The sequence below is a fragment of the Myotis lucifugus genome, unplaced genomic scaffold (assembly GCF_000147115.1).
Source record: "Myotis lucifugus unplaced genomic scaffold, Myoluc2.0 scaffold_508, whole genome shotgun sequence".
Classification (NCBI taxonomy): Eukaryota; Metazoa; Chordata; class Mammalia; order Chiroptera; family Vespertilionidae; genus Myotis; species Myotis lucifugus.
In genome coordinates this window covers 467,648-491,717 of record NW_005871556.1, presented here as the reverse complement: position 1 = coordinate 491,717, position 24,070 = coordinate 467,648, and the positions used below count along the sequence as shown (strand labels likewise).

General features: G+C 43.3%; 1 protein-coding gene across 1 annotated transcript in view; it reads right to left on the bottom strand.

Moving 5' to 3' along the window:
• The window catches only part of LOC106694548 (rho GTPase-activating protein 6-like), a 296,825-nt gene that overhangs the window by 12,176 nt on the left and 260,579 nt on the right, over positions 1 to 24,070 (bottom strand). Inside the window, 1 exon segment of the mRNA XM_023745007.1 lies at positions 11,215 to 11,312. Within this exon segment, the coding sequence (XP_023600775.1) occupies positions 11,215 to 11,312 (98 nt within the window).

The following is a 24,070-nucleotide window of genomic DNA, read 5'->3' as shown; positions in this document are numbered from 1 at the left end:
TATTGAGCGCAATGAAGCCATGCATCATATATAGATTCTACGAGCTCATTGCACAAATGCATGCTCCTTGAAAGGAATTATGAGCTGAGGCTGCGAGGGCACAGACACAGGTCTCGGCTCTCTGTGAGCTAAAACAGTCCCCTGTCAAACAGTCCTCCCCTTTTGAGGGGTCAGAAAGCACATGCTGATTGCGACAGTTCTTTTGTCATCCGCAGACAGTGCGGAGCGATTGGGGCTGGCACCGACAGCAGGTGCGAGTGGCGGCTGCTGCCCCGATTGCCTCTCAGGAGCAGGGGGAGGTGGAGAAGCCCTGAAAGGTGATTGGGGTGGGCAGCCGCCACTCGCACCCGCTGACAGCGCTGAACGATAGGGGCTGGCGCCAGGCACTGGCAGTGGGTGTGAGTGGCAGCTCTGGCTTCGGCAGTGGGTGCGAGCAGGGCCAGCACCAGCAGCAGGTGTGAGTGCCAGGCGGGACCGTGGCGCACAGGAGCAAAGAATTTTCAGTAACCACCAGGGGCTCACCCTAATGACAGCAACCAGAGCCCCGCCTTGGTCTGGCGTCCCTGCTCACCTGCTCCACCATCCTGCCGCGGCTGACGTCTGCCATGTTCTGTGCGTGCCTCCTGGTGGTCAGCACACCTCATAGTGACTGGTTGTTCGGTTGTTCCACCGTTTGGTCTATTTGCATATTAGCCTTTTATTATATAGGATATATATATATATATATATATATATATATATATATATATATGCCTAAGCGATTGTTACAACTGGTCGACAGAACGACCAGTCGCTATGTGGTCAGTGGCCAACCTTCCATGGTCCCTCCCTCTGGCTGGCTTCCACGGTCCCTCCCTCTAGCTGGCTGACCTCAATCGGGACTGGGCGAGATGGCCCCGAGGGCTCCCACCTGTGCACGAATTCATGCACCAGGCCTCTAGTGTAATAATAATGTATCTGACTTTGCAAGGAGTGCTGTATGTGACTTTGCAATGAGTGCTAAAAGGAGTTGGTGTCCTGGAGCTTCTGGTGTGCGTCTGTGTGTTTCACACCCCAACTGCATCTTATCTTCTCACTCCATTGTTTTCCTGTCCCCAGTTTCTCAAATTACTTACCACAGTATTGTTCCACTTTACATATTTTTTTCAAGTCACTTCAATAAATTGTTTTTGGACGGACATTCAGACAGGGAAGTCACACCCACATTAATTGTTGGGGGGACTGAAGGGGCAGCATGCTTCATGAGAACATTCAGTTTGGTTAAAATAAAACAAGAACAATAATAACCGTAACCAAAATAACAGAAACTGCGAGACACTTTCTTCCTCCATTTTCATGGTTATGATCGGATCTGATCAAGCAGGGGTGAGAGAGGAGGAAGTGAAGCCACTGTCCCTTTCCTCTGTTCTTTGGGCTGACTCTGCAAAGAAACTTGTTGGAAATGCAAATTCTCAAGCTCCATTCTAGGCCTACTGACAGGACTGGCTTTACTATATATATGGGGCCCAGTGAAAAATGAACAGGCAGGGCCCCAACTTAAAAAATAATTAAGAATTTCAAGATGGTGAGAGCAGATCATTAAGCCAAATGTGGGCTTCTTCTAAGTGTGGGGTCCTCTGCGACTGTACAGGTTGCCCCCCCACCTCCCCGCCATGAAGCTGCCTACTGAAAGGGAATGTCTGGACATGGGGCTAGCAAACTATATTTCAAAAAGCTCTCCAGGTCATTTTGATGCATGGGAAGTTTGAGAACCTCGTATACCAAACCAACCTTCTCTTCCTCAAGCTATACATGCGACCGCAGGTCAAGGATCTACTATGCCAAATCAGGAGAGACACCACAAAGAATGGCCCAAACCTCTGCACTGGCTGGCAGGGGTGGTAAATGGAGTGGTCTTGACCTTGAGGTGATTGGGACCACAGCTGAGTAAAGGAGGGAGAGTGTGCCCATACCAGGGAGCTCCGTCAGCAGGGTCCAGATCACTGAATGGAGTTTGGTTATTGATCAGAACGTGTTGAGGTGAGAAGGGGACAGGAGAGGCCAACCTGCCTTTCTCTGCCCTTCTCGTACGTTCTCCTAAGTCAAGCCATCAAAGTGACTGCAGCTGGGGCCAGTGGGGTGGTGGCCATAGTTGCCTAAGAACCCCTAATCCAAGATCTGTCTCTCCACGTGAGAGCCCACCAATGAAAACTATTTTATTCACACCTCAGGATTCTCACTACAACATAGGCAGCTCAGAGTTTTAAGAAATTTTTGTGTCATTTCATTGCTTTAGCATTAAATCTATTGGAAGAAAAGTCTAGGACTCCCGTTTGGGGATCTCTGAAAACATAAGCTAAGCAGCCACCAATGTCTGCTTCAGGATTTGCCTCTAAGATGATTCCACTCCATGAAGACAATTTGAACTTCAGTGCTCCAGATAAAGGCAATAAAATATTCATGTATTAATGTATATAAAATATGGACTCTAACCAGTGATTCACTAGATGAGAATAGTTTAAAAGACACAGTGGCCTCATTGTATGTCTTGGGGTGTGATGGGTTTGAGGTTGGAAATCTGGTGGATGGGTTGCCCGTTGACATGGGCTTGCTCCCATGAATGGATGGATTCCTCATGAGACCTGCCAACCCCAGGATCATCCGCAGCATGCATGGCTACTCTCAGCTAACCCACGAAGCATGAGATGGACATGGAGAGTGAATCGCTTTCTCACCCTTAGCTGGTCCCTCCATGTCAGGGTGTAAACACACTGGCAGGGCACTGCGGGCAGGCCTGCCCTGCAGCCGGAGGCACAGAACTCGTTCTGTGGATAAATGGAAAACTCCGGTTCAATCACCGGATGTGGCTGGCCCACCTCCCGGAGGAGCTATGCCAGGGAGAAACATCCGTGGAGATTGCAAACTTGCGTTGGCTTCATTCTTGGCTCAACTGATAAACCTCAGTCTGTTGGAAGGCAAAGCACAGAACCATCTCAGACGTTATGAATGGAACTGGGAAAGGAATCCACTGCCACAGCAGCTCTGGATTGATGGGGGCTTTTCCCATGAATCAAACTCAGTTCTGCAAAGCATCCCTTACGCAGAATCCTAGGGACAAAGGCACCCTGCCCCGAGGAGAAGCAGGCATGGATCCAAACTCCCTACCGGGAGATGAAAGTAGCTCCCTGGCATTAGAACTTGCCCAGGGCTTTGGTGAAATTGCTCCACTCATTTCTAGCTTGTAAAGGGTGTCCCAAAATTCACGCAAGATTTGAATTTTGGGTGAGCATTAACAACAACAACAACAAAAAGTAAAAGCCTAATTCGACTTGGTTTATTGAATCAGATCTAATATCTGTTGCCCTTTGATTTCAATCCCTTCAATTTGATAAGCATCACCAAGTACCAATGATGGCCCAGGAGCAGGGACAATGAAGACCAATGAAGACCACGGCTTTGCGTCTGTGCCAGCAAAGCCATGGAGGCCATTGACCCAATGTGCTATTCCATACATAACCCTATACTGTATACTTTATGAATCAATAAAAATTACAATTTTTAATTATAAACCTGTGTTTTCTATCAAAATTACTTCTTGCGTGAATTTTGGGACACCCTTTATTAAGTCTTTCCTAATAGTCCTGGCACATGGAAGCATTGATGAGAGGAAAGAGAAAACAATGATGACTTTATTCATTTTATTTCTAGTATGCCTCATAAAACATCTCCCAATCGATATTTTGCCAGTCTGTAAAGGAGCTGTGAAGCACAGTAAGGTGCCGGAAGAAAGAGGTGATGTGATAAATTCCCCTTCCATCTTGAATTGCCTTTCCACAGACGGTACATTTATACTTTTTTTGGAATTTTCCATCATGGAATTCTCTATTCCATATATGTTTTTCCTGTAATTGGCTAAAAAGGCTTTCTGGAATGGAGTGTATTGTGTGTGTGTGTGTGTGTGTGTGTGTGTGTGTGTTTAATGCTTCATAATTTCCAATGAATGGAACATGACAGTTGACGTCACCACCTACTGCCCGTCAATAAGATTCATTGCTCTACTGGTAAAGCCCAATTTCTTGTCTCTGAAAATTTCCTGAGAACTGTTTTGATCTTTACAAATCCTAGTAAAAGGAAAACAGAAATTATAGTCCATCTTTGAACACCCATGGTTTTGTGGAAGAAGACCTTTTGAATGACAATCCCTGAAAGATTAAAGTAAATATTTATTTGACAATTTACATGTGTTGCCTTTAAATTATGAGAAGGCCTAATATTCCTCCATATCATGAAGATAGTTATTATTCAATAGGAGAAACATCTAACTCAACAAAAAAATTACTTTCCAGTTCTGAAATTTTATCCTTTGAGGCAACTATGGGTCTTCACCCATGGTCCTGATTGGCTGGTCACTGGTTTTGCTATTTGGGGGGGGGGGGGGCGCAATTTCAATAAAAACTCTGTGAAGGCTGCTAACAGAATCAAATACAATGAAATGTAAAAATATATAGTAAAGATTTGGCTCATATCGGTCTTCTCCCCAAATGCAGTTCAATTTGTTTTATTTTGATTTTGTTTCCAGTATACAGTAGGGAAAATGCTCTACTCAGCCCTGTATACTGTGAAGGTATATATGTTTTTATTTAATTTTTAATGATTAATACTTCCCAGAACATTAAAACAGTTGAAAAATTGAAAAGTAGGTACAAGTTATAATATTATATTAAGTTTAAAAGCTTTATTTATGCCCAAAGAAAATCTTATTGTTATTTTAATTTGGGTTAACTTAATTAAAAATTATTTAAAATTGGTACTTGGTCCAGAGAAATTTTCACATAGAGCAACCCTCTCAGTTGAAAATAAAATAAACAAAGACGTATATTCATAAAACATTATTGATGGCTTGTTTTCATTTAAGCCAGGGTACCTTTTGCTTCAGGCTCCAGTATTAGCTTGGCCTGGCACAAGTCTTTTAAATTTTTTTGATATTTTGCTCATCATAGATATTTGGCATTAACTTTGATTTAAAAATATTATATTTCAATATTGTTTATCTTTTTATTTTTGTATTGATTTCAGAGAGGAAGGGAAAGGGAGAGAAACATCAATGATGAGAGAGAATCATTGATCAGCTGCCTCCCGAACACCCACTACTGGGGATTGAGCCCGCCACACAGGCATGTGCCCTTGACCGAGAATAGAACTCAGGACCCTTCGGTCTGCAGGCCGATGCTCTAGCACTGAGCCAAACTGGCTAGGGCTCAATATTGTTTATCTGGTGAGTGAGTTTTTTTAGCATTCCCTTAAATTTTGCACCTCGGTGAGTGCCTGCCTGCCTTTGCTCACCCTGGTCCCAGCCCAGATATGACACCTTGTTCTGTTGCAAATGCCTGTATTCCACGTACCCTGTCCTCCTCTGATAACCTTCCGTTATCCCCCATTTCCTTACATCCCTAAATCCAAGGAGGGGCTTTTAGTTTAAGTATCTTTGAAGAAAAGAGCATATCATTCTAATGAATATACCAGACAAGCAATTTTAAAACCTAAAGTCTTCATTGTTAGTAATAGAAATGTCTTTTCTCCCTTTGGCATTATGTTTCAGTCAACGCCAAAAATGTAAGCAGACAAGCAGGAGAAAAATAATGGATCCTCCTTTCACTCCGCCAATTCTATTGTTGCATAAAGAAGAGAAAAACTCCCACCAAAACAAAACATTAACTTCCCAAGCACCACCGACTGTTTGATATTTCAAGACAGAAGTTGTAATAAATCTGTTCTTTTTCTTGGTTCTACACTCTTTAGAAAAGTTACTTTTCCACTCCAAATCTTGTGCAGTTTTCACGTGGGGCACAGGCATCCGAAGCCTTTTTTTAAAAAAAATATATTTTATTGATTTTTTTACAGAGAGGAAGGGAGAGGGATAGAGAGTTAGAAACATCGATGAGAGAGAAACATCGATCAGCTGCCTCCTGCACACCCCCTACGGGGGATGTGCCCGCAACCAAGGTACATGCCCTTGACCGGAATCGAACCCGGGACCCTTCAGTCCGCAGGCCGATGCTCTATCCACTGAGCCAAACCGGTCAGGACTAAAGCCTTTTTTAAGGTATATGTGAACTGGTGGCAAAGAACAGAAGCTTCAAGAAAAAATCCAGCAACAAAGGGACCAGAATCAGACCCGGGACCCTTCAGTGCACAGGCCAACACTCTATTCATTGAGCCAAACCAGCTAGGGGGTGGGCTGTCTTTAGACACTGCACACAACTTAACGTGGATGGAGTCTCTCTTATGCCATATTGCCTTCATAGGTTGCTATCTGCTGGGTAGCAAGGTAAAATCTAGTGATGCCCACGTCTTTGGTAAGTAGTTGTACATGAAGAAAATGGTGAAACTTGAAGTGACATGATAGTAATCAGTAGCATTTATTTAAAAACATATACTGCCCTAGCCAGTTTGGCTCAGTGGATAGAGCGTCAGCCTGTGGACTGAAAGGTCCCGGGTTTGATTCCAGTCAAGGGCACATGCCTGGGTTGTGGGCTCGATCCCCTGTAGGGGACATGCAGGAGGCAGTTGATCAATGACTCTCTCATCATTGATGTTTCTATCTCTCTCTCCCTCTCCCTTCCTCTCTGAAATCAATAAAGAAATATATTTAAACCAAAAAAAAAATAAAAACATATACTATTCTAATAGCACAACTCTATAAAGTTTTTATCTGTAGTTTACAGATGAGGAAACTGAGAAAGAGAGAGAGATGAATTTATTCATCTAAGACCACACAGCTAATAGCAGTGGAACAAAGACTTGAACTCAGGCCACCTGGCTCTGCATCCAAAGCTTGTCAGCAGCATGTTATTCCATTCAGGGCTGTGCTATTGATGGATAATGGACATACCAAGGTAGCCAGCACCATCTGGCAGCTGGGTTACTATCATTCGTTACCACTGTGGTCTACCATTATCATGGATTTATGATGTGGAGTATTGGTTCCCCTCCTTTGTCAACACAAAGACCCCTTTTCAATGTCAAAATTCACCCCCTGTGACAGGAACTATGTCGTGTCTATTGCGGTGGATCTAAGCCAGAGATTCGCACCCCTGGCTGCTCAATAGAACCACCTGGGGAGTTTTTTAAAATCCCAATGTCCACACTTCTCTCCAGAACAAACGAGTCAGAATCTCTAGGGGTGGTGCCGGGTGGACTTCTTCTTCAAGCTCCCGGGCGGTTCCGATTGGGCAGGCAAGTCTGAGCCCTGATGGCCCAGCACATCTCGTTTTGTACTCCATGCCATCTTTAATCACACACCTCCTATTATTTTGACCCTTGTCGGCCTCCTTCTAAAGGGTGTCCCAAAATTCACGCAAGAAGTAATTTTGATAGAAAATACAGGTTTATAATTAAAAATTGTAAATTTTTAAATTGATTCATAAAGTATACAGTATAGGGTTATGTATGGAATAGCACAGCGGGTCAATGGCCTCCATGGCTTTGCTGGCACAGACGCAAAGCCGTGGTCTTCATTGGTCTTCATTGTCCCTGCTCCTGGGCCATCATTGGTACTTGGTAATGCTTATCAAATTGAAGGGATTGACATCAAAGGGCAACAGATACTAGAATCTGATTCAATAAACCAAGTAAAATTAGGCTTTTATTTATTTTTTGTTGTTGTTGTTAATGCTCACGCAAAATTCAAATCTTGCGTGAATTTTGGGACAGCCTTTACAAGTCTGTGAGCTCCTGAAGTCCAGAACACATCTTGATGTTTGCAGCTTTCGCTGCTCAAAGTGTGGATCACAGCATCATCTGGGAGCTTGAGAGAAACCGGATTCTCAGATTCCCTCCCCCACACCTACCGGTTCAGAAAGAGCATTTTAACAAGATCCCTGCTGACCTGTGCGCGCAGGAAAGTCTGAGAAGCTCGCATTTAAGGCAGGAACAGACTCCCTACAGCTTGAGGGATATGATTCTCAAGCCTCAAAAGGCCATTAAATAGAAATGTCTATTTATTAATTCATGTATTTTCCCTTTATGCCATCATTATCGACTTTCTGGGCTGTGTCTTGGTCTGTACGTTGAAGAGAAAAACACTCTCTTCTCCTCCTTACTAAGTCTTCTCCATGTTTCCTGTTGGGTAATGCCAGCCTCTGCCAACCACAGAGCTCCGCGAGCTCCCCTTTTCCCTGGAAGCCCGACACTCACCTAAGATCTTGCTCTAGACCAGCGGTTCTCAACCTTCCTAAGGCCGAGACCCTTTCATACATTTCCTCATGTTGTGGTGACCCCCAATTTCATTGTTACAAACTGAACATCATGAAAGCATAGTGATTAATCACAAAGACAATATGAAATTATATATGTGTTTTCCGATGGTGTTAGGCGACCCCTGTGAAAGGGTCATTCGACCCCCAAAGGGGTCACGACCCACAGGTTGAGAACCGCTGCTCTAGGGTCAGCCTGCCTCGACTTTACAATTCTCATTTTCACAGGGATAGCGAAAAGAAGACACTAGAGTAAAGAATAAAAGGTTCATTTCCTGGCATTTCTATGCAAAGAACATACTTGAAAAACACATAAAAATAACTATTTATCAACCATCCTTCAAAGTCTAATGCCATATAACAACAGAAAATTGGCAAGTCAAAACCAGTGGTTGTTTTAGGTGTGTTTTCTAGCTGCCCCCGCAGAGTAGCCACGAAATGTTACAAATGCAGCTTAATGAGCGACTCGCAAGTAGAAGCGCCCTCTGATATGTTCTCTTGCGCAGAGAAGGGAAGCAAGCGAGTTCATTAAAATTCCGGTGATGCGAGTTACACTGTGAAGAAAAGCCATGTGATCTTTCAAATGAGAACTTCTACCTGGATGACAGTTCCAATTCTAGGAAATTTTGAAGTGAACCTAATTCTCTGATGTGAAAAGCAAGACCGTGAAATGCCAGCCAATTTGTGTAATTGGAGGGCACTTTTACTCACTCGCACCTCTTGGGCCTTGAATTGGGCAGAATATCTTCCTTCTACCACAGGCCCGATAATGATCAGCATAGAGACGGCTTTTCAAAAGTGCACTTGAAAGGGTGAGCCAATTAAAACTGCTCCCGGCGCTGCAGGAGCGAGGCAGCTGGATTTAGCAGAGCTATTAGTGTGATGACCCAGGAACGAAGGAGGCCTGAGCAGCCCAGAATTCCTTTTCACCAAATTTCTCTCAAGAATATAATATTTTTGTATATGAAATAGTTTTAAAGGAAAATTAACACATCAAATTTGGCGTCAGCATAAAGGGACCATTTCACATGTGTTGATGTTTCTAAGATATCATTGAATAGGATATACCAGTGGTCGGCAAACTCATTAGTCAACAGAGCCAAATATCAACAGTACAATGACTGAAATTTCTTTGGAGAGCCAAATTTTTTAAACTGAAACTATATAGGTAGGTACATTGTTATTCACTTCATTAGGGTACTCCTAAGGCTTAGGAAGAGCCACATTCAAGGGGCCAAAGAGCCGCATGTGGCTCGCGAGCCGCAGTTTGCTGACCACAGCGATATACCATTATTTTATATACATTTAAGAAAGAAAAAATGCTATGAATTAAATTAGGACATGCCATTGATTACAGGGTGAATCTCAACCTCAGAGATGATAAAACATTGGGGAAAATGTGTTATAGAATTGTTGAAATTTCGTAGACTAAAAGCACAACATAAATGATACTTTCATGAGAGATTAACAACTTTTTCTTTTTTGTTATTCCTCATCCGAGGATATTTTTCCATTGATTTTTTAGAGTGAGTGGAAAGGAGGGAAAGCCACAGAGAAACATTGATGTGAGAGAAACATATCGGTTGGTTGCCTCCTGCATGAGCCCTGACCAGGCCCCAGACTGGGGAAGAGCCTGCAACCGAGGTACGTGCCCTTGACCAGAATCAAACCCGGGACCCTTTGGTCCGCAGGTTGATGCTCTATCCACTGAGCCAAACCGGCTAGGGCAGTGGTCGGCAAACTGCGGCTCGCGAGCCACATGCGGCTCTTTGGCCCCTTGAGTGTGGCTCTTCCACAAAATACCGACTTCTGCGCATGGGCCACGAAGTTTCAATCGCACTGTACGTGCGCGCCCGCATGTGGTATTTTGTGGAAGAGCCACACTCAAGGGGCCAAAGGGCCGCATGTGGCTCTCGAGCCGCAGTTTGCCAACCACTGGGCTAGGGCAACAACTTCTTCTGTCACAAATGTAAGGCTGGGGGTCATGGTGGCAACATCGCTCCTGGTAATGGATGCCATATTACTCCTTAACTGGATTTGACAAGTGCTCAATACCCCCATATCCTCTGCCTCTGTAGCCAATGGTTTCAATGAATCAGAAGATCTGACTAATGTAAAATTCCAGTGCTCCTGGTTTGGGGCAAAAATGGTGGCAACGCAGCCCACAGCACGGCTTGCATTTGACTCATTGCAACTACAGTGCACATGGAGACCAGCGTGTATTTTCATCCAAAGGATGCCAGCTAGAGAGGGTGGGGGAGTCAAGACGGTGCCTACCGTAATTTCAAATGGCACCTGGGCCTGGCTGAGGCCTGTCTGGCGGTTTGGTGATGCGTCACTCGTGCTGGTAAATTACACGTCAGACGCATGCAGGCTCAGCCGTATGGGTCCCTAAGAACAGTTATCAGAATTCTGCAAGGAATCACTAATGTGCCTCCTAGTCAGCCCCTGGAGCTTCTTGCCAGGGACTTGGTGCTTTTTTTTTTGCTGTTAAACACAGTCCAAAGGACGTCAAGGGACTAGAAAAAGCCAAACATGAAAATGAAAAAAATCCTGTCAGGCAGTTCCTAATGCAATAAGTGGATCGGCGAGGCTGAAGCAGTTTCTAGTGAGGTGGGCTGATCAGCTGTGCCAGTTGCCAAAATGCCACTTCAAATCACCCTGCATAGTTATGTAAACTTTTGTTTTTTTAAAAAATATATTTTCTTGATTTTTTTACAGAGAGGAAGGGAGAGGGATAGAGAGTTAGAAACATCCATGAGAGAGAAACATCGATCAGCTGCCTCCTGCACACCCCCTACTGGGGATGTGCCCGCAACCCAGGTACATGCCCTTGACCGGAATCGAACCTGGGACCTTTCAGTCCACAGGCCGACGCTCTATCCACTGAGCCAAACCGGTCAGGGCTATGTAACCTTTTCTAACTCTTCCGAAACGGAAGGAGAAATCGCCAAGCGGCTGGAGGAACTGGCATACTCACGAGGATTGGGAGGCCTTCCTTCTGAGCAAATAGTCCACCACGTCCGGGTCGGTCTGCAGCAGGCTGACCAGCACCTCGTTCTGCAGATCCGGGGGAACCTGGAGGGGCCAAATGTTGAGGCATCAATAAAACCATTCCAGAAAGAGGCCAGCCATGCCGCTGGCAGCTCCATTAGGGCAGAACACAGAGCCTTAAGAGTGTAAGAGAACAGAATGACTGGTTGGTTAAAACCAAGTCGACGCCAACCCTGACCGCTAGTTGAATTCTTAGGGCAAACTGGATGATTACCAAATAGTCATATTGAGTCCAAATTGTCACTTCACTGATGCCTGGAGAGACAGTCTGATCACTTGGCTACCTCTGTTGTTCAGACTAGATTTTTCTTGGCTTTGAATCAGAAAAAGACTGTAGTTCAGAGACATGGTGTTCGTAATTTATTGTCCAAGTGGGGACACTTTCTAGGATTCATATTCATATTTATGCCCAGACAACAGGCATAAATGACAACTGTCTTGGGCAGTTCTGGAACATGTAATCAGTTTATTAAGAAGACAGGTCCTTGAGCCAGACTGCTTGTGTTTGAGCCCTAGTTCCACTTACTAATTGTGGGACCTTTGGCCAGGTACATAACCTTCCTACATTTCTGTTTCCTCGCCTGTAAAATGGGGATACTAATAGCATGTACCACAAACAGTTGCTGTGGAGATTAAATGACTTCTTATATGTTGAGGACTTCGAACGGTACCTGGCAGATAGTAAACACTGAAAAAATGCAGACTACTACATCTGCACATGCCATTTTATTATTCAGTGCCTGTCTTCACGCCTTTCTTGCATCCTGGCCCATTAACAGCTACATTTCTTGCTTCATTATCTGACAAGGCCTTCGCTAGAGTTCGAGATGAATGCCCCATGTTTTTCCAAGCCTAACCTACAGTGCATTAGAAAATGGCCTTATGATCCCAAATCACTCACATGGAAATGTTCTACAAGAAAAGACTGGCCCAGCTGGCGTGGCTCAGTGGTTGAGCATCGACCTATGAACCAGGAGGTCGGTTCGATTCCCGGTCAGGGCACATGCCGGGGTTGCGGGCTCGATCCCCAGTGTGGGGCGTGCAGGAGGCAGCCGATCCATGATTCTCTCTCATCATTGATGTTTCTATCTCTCTCTCCCTCTCCCTTCCTCTCTGAAATCAATAAAAATATTTTTTAAAAAGAAAAGACTGAACTCAGCTCTAATGGGTTTCTATGCTGTAGATGCTGGTAGCTCAACCAAAGGAAATTCAAACTATTGAGAGAAAAATGTTCAGTCTGATTCTCTCAGATGTGGGCTTAGAGATAAGACTCTTAAGAACTGTGGGGTCAAGTCTTCAGAGAATAAGTGGTTGGTGGGAGAATTTGCCTCCTGCCTCTTGCAGAACTCAATTCTTCTTGAGTTTTGAGAAGCTGGAAACAATTTTATTAATGAAAACAGGGATGAGAAAGCAACAAAACAGCTTCTTTCTTTCATAAATCTGTTCCTCCTACTTTATCCTGAATCATTATTAATGCCATTGCCAAACCCTCGTCTCACAAATGCAACATCTGGGTCGCATTCAAGCTTCTCTGTCCTTTCCCCTCCCTGCTCAGAGTCAGGAGATCTCATCTCCATGATGCCCGTTACTTCCTTCCTCTGTCTTCCATTCCAACTGCAATGACTCAAGTTCAAGCCCGCATTGTCTCCCTGGAGTGGTCATCTGTTTCCAGCCCCCATTTCCCTCTTCTTACAACAGTTATACCCTAAGTTCCCTCTGGAGAACCAACTGTTCCCCAAGCCTACGCTCAAGGGCTCAAGGTGAAGTGTAACCTAGACAATGTTCTCACTGTCCTTTCCCCACCTGCTTCCTTTAATTCAATACATAAATATTCAGTGAGTGTTCACTGACCACCCAGCACTGGCACCTGGGATTCAGATACAAATCAAGCAGACAAGAATCTTCGTCTCTTAGAAGCTGACAATGAATATGAGGAGCCTGACATTAAACAAACAAAGCAGGGCACGGACCCCATGGAGAAAAGCAAAGCTAAGAAAGGCAGATGGCGAATTCTAGGGAGGGGAGTGCAATTTAAATAGCATAGTCAGGCCACAGAGAACCTGACTTTTAGCAGAGAACTGAAGTTGATGAAGCAACGGCAGAAAATCATTCCAAGCAGAAGGAAGAAAAAATCAGCAAGATCTGGAATCAGGAGCAGCAGGGAGGCTAGTGAGGTTGGAAGAGAGTGAGGGGAAGGAGGCTAGCGATAGGAAGTGGCTCAGGTAGCCAGGCCAGATGTTGTGGAGTTTACGGGTCTGATAAGGATTTCTGTTCTCAATCTAAGTGGGTGGAGAACCACTGGAGGTTTCGGGCAGAGGACTAACATGAATTGTCATCATTCTGGCTGCTGAGTTGATAATAGATTGCAGGAAAGCCAGAGTGAAGCAGGAAGTGCAGATAGGGACTGTTGATACATCTAGAAAGATGTGGAGTGTTGCACCAGAATGGTGAGCTGATGAGAACGATTTGGGTCTTGGAGATAAGTACAGACAGAGATGATGGCATTAGCTAATTTGTGGGTGGAGAGAGAAAAAGAGAGAAGGAGTAGGAGAAGGAAAAGAAGAAAGAATGACGTCAACATTTTGGGCATAGGAACCCGGAAGGATGGAGTTGCCATTGACTGGTCTAGAGAAGTGTAGGAGGAAGAGGCCAGGTCAAGATCAGGAGTGTGGCTTTGATACGATAAGGGTGAGGCCAGTGAGGCATCTGAATGAAGGAAAGATCTAGTAGGCAATTGGGAATAAAGACATGGGGTTCCGGGGGGAGGGTTGGGCTGGACATAGAAATTTGGGGGACACACACAGATGACATTTAAAGTTCTGTGACCACATGCAATGGCCTGGGAATAAGAATGAAATAAGGAAAGGGACAGGACTTTTAGGTCAAGGCTGAGAGATTCTATTCTCTTACTTCATTGAATAAATTAAACAAATAAAAGGACTGAATTTTTGCTGTAAATTTTTCAAATAACATGACCAACAGATAAGCATGCTCATATCAATTTTTCCAAGAGGTAATACCTAAAATGAGAAGAAAGGGAAAATGAGAAGAGAGAGTACTCAGTTTTTTAAAAAAATGAATAGCAAAGCAAAAAATCATAGAGGCCCAAAATTACATGAGCAAATTATTAAATATATGTGTGTTTTCATCCAGTTAGTTTAATTTTAAAATTTCTATGCTTAGACTAGGTAGTAAATTTTTTTGCTCCAAGCACCGATGCATTCCTACCAAAAAATAAGCAACTAGCATGCATGTCCTTCTCAATAGTGGTATCACAATATTTATTCTTTCAGAGTATATGGTGGGTCTAATAGTAAATTAACTTGGCTACATAATTAGAATAGCTAACAGGAAGTATCATTATTTAAAAAATAACTTTCGCCCTGACTGGTTTGGCTCAGTGGATAGAGCGTCGGCCTGCGGACTCAAGAGTCCCAGGTTCGATTCCGGTCAAGGGCATGTACCTTGGTTGTGGGCACATCCCCAGTTGGAGGTGTGCAGGAGGCAGCTGATCAATGTTTCTCTCTCATCGATGTTTCTAACTATCTTTCTCCCTTCCTCTCTATAAAAAAATCAATAAAATATATTAAAAAAATAACTTTCCATAAATTTTGTTAAACTACCCTGTAATTCAAAATTTTCACTCATTCAACTAGGCCTGATTGCAAACCAATTGTAATTGTTGAGATTTGTTTTATGTATTATATGTGACTTTTACTTGGTAATTAATGCAAATAGGAAGGGTTTGTGCTATAAGTCTATCTATAATTTCTTTTTTTTTTAATTTTTTTTTATTGCTTAAAGCATTACAAAGGGTATTACATATGTGTCCTTTTTTTCCCCGCCCTTGACAGTACCCCGGCTTCCCCTACCCCCCAGTGTCTTATGTCCATTGGTTATGCTCATATGCATGCATACAAGTCCTTCGGTTGATCTCTTACCCCCCTCCCTCCTGCCCCCCAACCCTCCCTGGCCTTCCCGCTGCAGTTTGACACTCTGTGTGAGGCAGCTCTGCCTCTGTATCTATTATTGTTCAAAAGTTTATAATGGTCTTTATTATCCATGAATGAGTGAGATCATGTGGTATTTTTCCTTCATTGACTGGCTTATTTCACTTAGCATAATGCTCTCCAGCTCCATCCATGCCATTGCAAATTGTAAGAGTTCCTTCTTTCTTACAGCAGCATAGTATTCCATCGTGTAGATGTACCAAAGTTTTCTAATCCATTCATCTACTGATGGGCATTTAGGCTGTTTCCAGATCTTAGCTATGGTGAATTGTGCTGCTATGAACATATGGGTGCATATATCCTTTCTGATTGGTGTTTCTGGTATAATTTCTTTCTAAAAGACCCAGGATACCATTTTGGCTTGGAGATACTATTTACAAATGAATAAAAAGACATAGTTAAAAAATGTGCATCCATGTACCACAAGAAGGGTAGCTAATAGTTTCCTATTATTATGTAAGGCTGACCACAGTGTACATAATCCATTATTTTAATTAATTTATTTATAGCTCATCTTGTTACAAAATGATTTAAAGCAGCTTCAAAGATTAATATGGCCCTGGCCAGGTTGCTCAGCTGGTTGGAGGGTTGTCCCGTGCACCAAAAGGTCGCATGTTCAATTCCAGGTCAGGGCATATACCAAGGTTTCGGGTTTGATCCTGGTCGCATGCAGGAGGCAACCGATCAATGTTTCTCTCTCACATCAGTGTTTCTCCTTTTCTATCTCTCTAAAATCAATTTTAAAAAAGGAATGGTTCAGAAAATCGGGGCCAGTGGGAAAATGAGTATAAATAATTTGAAATGATACCTGGAGCTGCGTTAGTATTCGGTCAACAGTATCCACTGCTGTTTTCCCAATAATACCTCTAATTTTTGTATATATTTGCACATTTCACTGCCTCTTATTTAATAACAATTTCAAGCGAATTGCTCAGTTAAATTGGATGAGCATTCATTTTCTATTAATTTAGACACTTAATCCAGACAGAAGTAAAAGGAATAACTTGATAGGAAACAAGAGCTAACAGTCAGTAATAGCCAGGTAGATTGTTCCTATATGTATTCCTTCTCAGGAATTAGGATGCTGTTGAAAAAGTGTCTTACTAAGAGTTGATAGCCCCTGAGGTCCAGTTTTGGCTCTGCTGCTTGTAATGAATGTAAACTTGGACACATGAACCATCTTCTGTAGAATTCTGTTCCAGCATCTGAAAATCCAGGCCTAGCCTATCTGTCCTTTACGGAGGTGTTACGGGGATCAAAAGGGCTAACAAAGCCCTAGCTGGTTTGGCTCACTGGATAGAGCGTTGGCCTGGGGACTGAAGGGTCCCAGGTTCGATTCCGGTCAAGGGCATGTACCTTGGTTGCAGGCACATCCCCAGTAGGGGGTGTGCAGGAGGCAGGTGATTGATGCTTCTCTCTCATCGATGTTTCTAACTCTCTATCCCTCTCCCTTCCTCTCTGTAAAATATCAATAAAATATATATTTTTTAAAAAAGGGCTAACAGATTTGAAAGTAGCTTACCAACTGTAAAGAGGTTTAGAGTCACAATATTTTATTAGAAATAGACAAAATAATTAATAAATTAAACACAAGAAAAAAATACAAGCAGATAACCTGGAGGCGGCCAATATTTGCTTTGCAATTTCCTTCTTGACTAACTCACTCATTGCTGCCTCCTACCCTGTGTGCTCACAGAGAAGCATCACTTTCTCCTCTTCTGCTTAACACTTCCGGTGGGGAACCAAGTTACAGGATTTTCTCTTGATATGTCTCTGCTCCTAACCTCCCCCTGAATTTTTAGAATTATATTTTGTGACTTTCTAAAAATATATTTTATTGATTTCATAGTTGGAGAGAGAGAGAGAGAGAGAGAGAGAGAGAGAGAGAGAGAGAGAAGGAGAGAATCACTGATTGGCTGTTTCCTGCATGCCCTCTACTGGGGATGGAGTCCAAAGCCCGGGCATGTGTCCTGACCAGGAATCGAACCATGACCTCCTGGTTCATAGGTTGACACTCAACCACTGAGCCACACCAGAGGGCCATTTTGTGACCTCTTGGCCCCTCAACTGCAATGGTCTTAAAACCAGACTCTGTGTAGCTTCTCCCTTCTGGTTCCTTCTCTTCCATCAGACCTCAAGTCTTTGGGTTTGGTCACAACATTAGAAGATAAATTTCCAGGAGTCAGGGATTACCTGACTTGTCTATCTGGAACTGACACAGAGGTTGCAGTTTTGTCCTAAGGTTGTAGTTCCGTCAGCTAGCCTCCTCTGCAGCTAGGGCAAGATCACGTGTGTCAGTCCTGACCAAGGTACCCCAAGGTGGGTCTTGCAGGAGATTTTGGAAAAGGTTCCCCTCCATATTGCAGAGAGATATAGGAGAGGAAACACCTCCATCACTAGAGGTGATGTTGGCTGCAAGAGAGGCTGGAAATGACTGCAGAATATTGCCGCTGAAGATGGAAGAGCAGAGAGAGTAGAAGTGTGAGTAAGCTGCTAAAACTGTGTCCCCGGGGCTTCCGATTAAGCAAGATAATAAACCCTGATGTTTTCAGTCACTTACAGTTGCTTTTTCTCCCTCGTGCAGTTAAATGCTTCCTAAATAATGCCTCTCTCTCCCCCCTTGGCCTCTCTACTCTTTTCTCTCCTGAAGCCCCTACCTGTACACCCATGACCCTTCACCCACTTAATAAATATTATGCTTTCAGGACACAGGCCATGGTGGTGTTTTCCACCCAATGGATGCATAATGAATGTTGTAGAAATGGTTATAAATAATAAAAAGTAACCCAGGATTATTTGGCTTCATGTTGTACACTGCCTTTGCTACTTTTGTCTAGGTCAGTGGTTCTCAACCTGTGGGTTGCGACCCCTTTGGCGGTCCAACGACCCTTTCACAGGGGTCGCCTAAGACCATCCTGCAGATCAGATATTTACATGACGATTCATCACAGCACCAACATTACAGTTATGCCATTTTCATTCATCCCATTCCACAACAGTTTGTCTACCTCTTCAATTGCCTGTAATTGTTGTTTGGAGAGCATTTTCACACCCTTACCAACATTGGTGCTCTCGAAGGCTTCTGCATGTTTTAAAATTGTGCCAATCAGATGTGGCCAGCAACAAAAACATTCTCTGTTTGTGTGTTGCATGAGAGATGCTTTGTGTCAGGCAGAGGTATCAGCATGAAAGGGTTGTCTAGTCAAGAACTGAAGATTTATTCCACAACTGGTACAGTTTTTCCTTGAACAACTACATCTAGAACCAACTTATTTGATATTGGAGATATTAGAGAACCGAGTTTGACTGCAACTGTTTCACTGATGGTTCACTACATGTTACAGGTGCAGCAGACCAAGGTAGTATATTAGTAATAAGGGAAATTGGGTATGGGGTATATGGGTATTACCTTCACAATTTTTTGGTAAATTTAAAACCATTCTAAAATAAAACATCCATTAAAACAACACACAACATACCAGGCAATGGTAATATGTGGGGGATGGTAGAATGAACCACTGAAAGGATGGGGGCGTATGGGAAATGGCTTAGAGGAACCACAACCTCCCTGCCATATGCTGGACAGTCATTGAACTTGAGGACATGAGGGAGAGACAGGTCCATCTGGGAAAAACTTTAGGAGGTTCAAGGAAGCTCCCCTTTCTCTAACCAGAGCATCTGCGTCCTCTGCATCCTCTCCCACCTCCCCCTCCTGGATGGTCCAGCTGAGGCTTTGTGATGTCAGGCCTCACCATGGCAACCACTGACTACTGGCCAATCAGAGCTGAAGGGTGTGGCTCCTCATTGTCCTGGAGAGTATATATAGAGGCCAGGACCCTCACTTGGAGTAGGGCCTGTTGCTACAACAAAGCCAGAGTTACTAAGAAAATAGTGTAGACTAGTTTAGATAACGAATCTGACTCCAGCCACAAGGATGGACAAAGAAACTTCAAGAATAAAAGTGAATTTGAAGTGCGTTTCCCCACTCGATGAGCAGGAAAAGGAGAAGGTCAGACTACCCTACTCATATGCCTCCTCTTCCGCAATAATTCCTCACCCAAGATTCTGGCCTTGTGCTTTTTGGGCACAGACACTTCCTCATTCAATCCACTGTCAGTCTATTACAAGCCCTTTTCCCAACCATTTCCCAATTTCTTCCCCAAAGCCAATATCTTTCTGTGTTTAACTTGTTTCCCAACTAGATAAGGAAGATAATGAAGATGGTCAACTTGGTCCTTAAGCTGAATAAGTACAAGAAGGAGAGAGGCAGACAGAAGTACAGAATTCTGGTTCACTACAGGAAGGGACAAAAACCTCCAGTGAGCAAGCCACCAACTGAGGAAGAAGAAGTGCCGGAATGTTCTTCTACAAGTGATGCCCAGATGCCACCAGAAGAAGACCCTTAAGTGTGTAGCCTCTCTACAAAAAATGCTTAAGAAATGGGCATTAGAGATCAAAACATAAATGGTCTCCTTGAATAAATACCACGTGTGTGTAAAGCAAATGTGTTTGTATTTTTGTGTGTTCTCTGATGATGGGGAGGGAGCAAAGGAAGGGGCAGGTATGTGAGAAGGGAGGGACTGAGAATTCTACTAGTCTGTGCAACAGACCAGCCATTCCACAGTTAGCCAGACACTGAGAAGAAGGACAAGGTGAAGACTGAAGATGAATTTTTTTCCTTAACGTTTCATCATGCTGGCAAGGAGGGATAGAAGTTGTTGTTTCTGTTTCTGCTTGTGTTTGGAACTGGGGGGATGGTGGTGGTAGGGGTGATGGGGAACGGTGTTGTGTGAGGGTTGGCAGTGTGTATTAATGACTCTGATTTCCATTTTAGATGTTAGACTATTGACAGCTTTCAGCATCATTCTTTTTCTTTCCTGTCCGGCCAACATTTGGAGAAGGTGATAGAAAAGGAGTTTCTGATCATAGAATAGATACAAATATGTCTAAACTTAACCAGTAGAACAATTGTATTACCTCAATTTCCCATAGTCAAAGCACATATTGCCCTAAAATATTTTCTAGTGCATAATGGCAACCTGAACTAATGAAGAGCAAAATACATCTCCTGCCCTCATCATCAGCTTGACAAAATGTTACCCTGTGGACCTTTCCCTCTACTTATCAAATAACACATTTCACCCTTGTTAAAAAAGGACCCAATGTAAATGAAAAGAGGACCTTCACAGATAGACAATGAATTTCAGCTCCAAATGGACTACACATATCCAATAAATTTAACCTTTACAAATACTCTTTCTCCAACTTGCTGATGTCACTAAAACACACAGTAAATATTCAGTGAATCATAGCTAAATCAAAGAAAACTATGCAATATCATCCTAGTTAATAAGTTTTTAGAGTGCCTGAACTTCATAAAGGAATGAAAAGAAGAGCACACATGCTGGGAGGTGGCAGCAGCTGGGGAGAGGACAATGGGGGGAAAAGGAGACTTACATAATACTTTAAATAATAAAGAATGTAAATAATAAAAAGAAAAAAAAAGAAAAGAAGATCACACAGAAAATCAACATAGAGTACCTGAAAACTATCGAGGTAAGATTAGGAAACTGATCTTATTCAAACAGGCATTCTGACGACTTCAGAAGATATAATTGTTTCTACTGCTTCTGAATTTAACAGCCAAATTTTGACTAGCTCTTACCTGAGAAGTATGATTGGTGCCTCAGTGTGAATGTTCAGGACATTCATGTCCTGGTCACACCCATTAGGGATCCATATCTAATAGTATTAAAATTACTGATTCTACACAAAGAAACTGGTAAATAATTAGCAGTCATAGCAAAGTATTGGACTGACATGTTCTACTCAGTACCTATTTCAACAGACTGTAGCTACAGTTAACCTTCACCTGTAGAGATGTAATACACGTTTACCTGGGTACTCAGTAGGGTACCTCTCCTGTCCTGTTAAGTTTCATTATCTGTGTAGACAGTATCTTCACCACATCTATCTCTGCAAATTAGTCAGTTTAGCAAATGAACATAGAGTGTCAGGGGGCCTCCTTCAAGTAGTCCTCGATCGTGTTTCTCAACCTGGACATATCTGTGACTCTCAGATTGAATCATATGTCTCAGTTCCACAATAAGATGTGGCTGCCACTGTGTTTACCTTGTGAACAATTGTTGCGTCTTAAGCAGTTGTTGGTCCCCTTTCCATATAGAGCTCGGTTGGACAGCCTGTTCAATATACAAGTCTGTGGGGTAGTCACTCATGGAGGAAGAGTAGTTACTATGAGGGATGCTGATGTCACACACCTGAAAGCAGAAGAGTCACTAGGAACTAGCAAAATGCTTCTGCCTTTGCTGCCCACCTTTCTCTCTCTCTCTCTCTCTCTCTCTCTCACTCTCTCTCTTTCCACACACACACACACACACACACACACACGAACCTCATTCTCGGGGATCTAGAGCGAGACATCCCTGTCACCCCTGTGACAAATCCAAGCGATTAATTAAGTCCCTGCCATGGAGCATTCAGTAACCATGAAGGTACTGTCTAGGGTTGAGGTTCTCCGGAAGAAAAAGAAATCAATATGAGGAGAGCAGTGGAGAAAATCAGTGAACTGTATCCAGGAAACACACACATACACACCCCACATGCAACCTGGGAAGTGCCAGGTGTTGGAGTGAAGTGTGATAATTCATGTAGTTATTGAAATTTAAGTTTCGGTATTTAGTTCTTTGGGATTTAATTAATACATTTAAAATACTGAGTAATGTGCTGCTTTATTCAAACAGCCAAGGTAAGTAACGTAAGTGTCCATCAATAGATGAATGGATAAGGAAGATGTTCTACACACACAGATACACAAGCACCCACATCCCTTCTATGTGGAATATTAAACATAGAAACAGTCACACTCATTGAAACACAGAGTAAAAAGTGTTTGCCAGGGTCTGAGGGGCTGAGGAAGTAGGAAGAGCTTGATAAAAGGGAACCAACTTTCATCTATAACATCAATAACATCTGAGGATTTAATGTAAAGAACAAACAAACAAAAGTTTAAGGTTCTCTAAAACAAGAAGTCCAGAACACTGTACAGCCACGAGGATCCCCATGAGGCCTGACATGATGACTACATTTTAATACGGTATTTTGGATGGGATCCTGGGGCAGAAGAAGCACATTAAGTAAAAGTAAGGAAATCTTATAAAATGAAGACATCAATATAGTAGAACCTCACTTCTTGAACTTAGTTTCATTCGTAAGGTGTTTGAGAAGTGACTTGTTTACAAACCAAAATCAGCCCTAGCCAGTTTGTCGCTGTACATAGAGCATCAGCCTGTGGACTGAAGTTTCCCGGGTTCTATTCTGGTCAAAGGCACATGCCTGGGTTGTGCACTCAATCCCCAGTTGGGGGTGTACAGGAGGCAGCCAAACAATTATTCCAATATCACTGATGTTTCTCTCTCTCTCTCTCTCTCTCTCTCTCTCTCTCTCTCTGTCTACCTTCCTCTTTTGAAATAGAAATATAGAAAAAGAAAACAAAGTAATGTTTCCCATTACATATATATGTAAATTGAATGAATCCATTCCTGACATACGAATGATTCCGTTTTAACATTCTTAAATACAGTACTTGTAGCCAGTGCATGACATTCATGCATGGGGGAAGGGGGTTCCCCCTCAGCCCAGCCTGCACCCACTCTAATCGGGCACTCCTTGGGGATGTCAGACCACGGCAACCCAGCACTGACTGCAGGACCGACTTCCGGTCGGTCGTGCCTTCGGTCGTTACGGACCCTGGGTTTTTATATATTAGAGTATGTCAAAAGTACTGTTTAATCTAAAGAGAAACACTGGTTTTCTAACATTTATGGAACCACCCCGTGCTAGCCTTAAAGGAATCACATTCCGCCCTCCTTTCAGGGGGATCCTTCAGGAGGAACAGATGCAGCATCTTGGACGTTTCCCATATCATTGCCTCCCACATGCTGTCACAGGCTAACCACTGTTCATTCATCCCATTCCACAACAGTTTGTCTCCCTCTTAAATTGCTTGTGATTGTTGTTTGTGAGCATTTTCACTCCCTTACCGACATTGGTGCTCTCGATGGCTTCTGCACGTTTTAAAATTGTGCCAATCAGATGTGGCCAGCAACAAAAACATTCTCTGCTTTGTTTGTTGCATGAGAGATGCTTTGTGTCAGGCAGAGGTATCAGCATGAAAGGGTTGTCTGGTCAAGAACTGAAGTTTTGCCAAAACCAGTTTGGCTCAGTGGATAGAGCATTGGCCTGCGGACTGAAGGGTCCCAGGTTCGATTCCGGTCAAGGGCATGTACCTGGGTTGCGGGCACATCCTCAGTAGGAGATGTGCAGGAGGCAGCTGATCGATGTTTCTCTCTCATCGATGTTTCTAACTCTCTATCTCTCTCCCTTCCTCTCTGTAAAAAATCAATAAAATATGCCGAAACAGGTTTGGCTCAGTGGATAGAGCGTCGGCCTGGGGACTGAAGGGTCCCAGGTTCGATTCCGGTCAAGGGCATGTACCTGGGTTGTGGGCACATCCCCAGTAGGAGATGTGCAGGAGGCAGCTTATTGATGTTTCTCTCTCATCGATGTTTCTAACTCTCTATCTCTCTCCCTTCCTCTCTGTAAAAAATCAATAAAATATATATATATATATTTTTAAATATATTTTATTGATTTTTGTACAGAGAGGAAGGGAGAGAGATAGTTAGAAACATCAATTAGCTGCCTCCTGCACATCTCCCACTGGGGATGTGCCCACAAACCAAAACAGTTCAT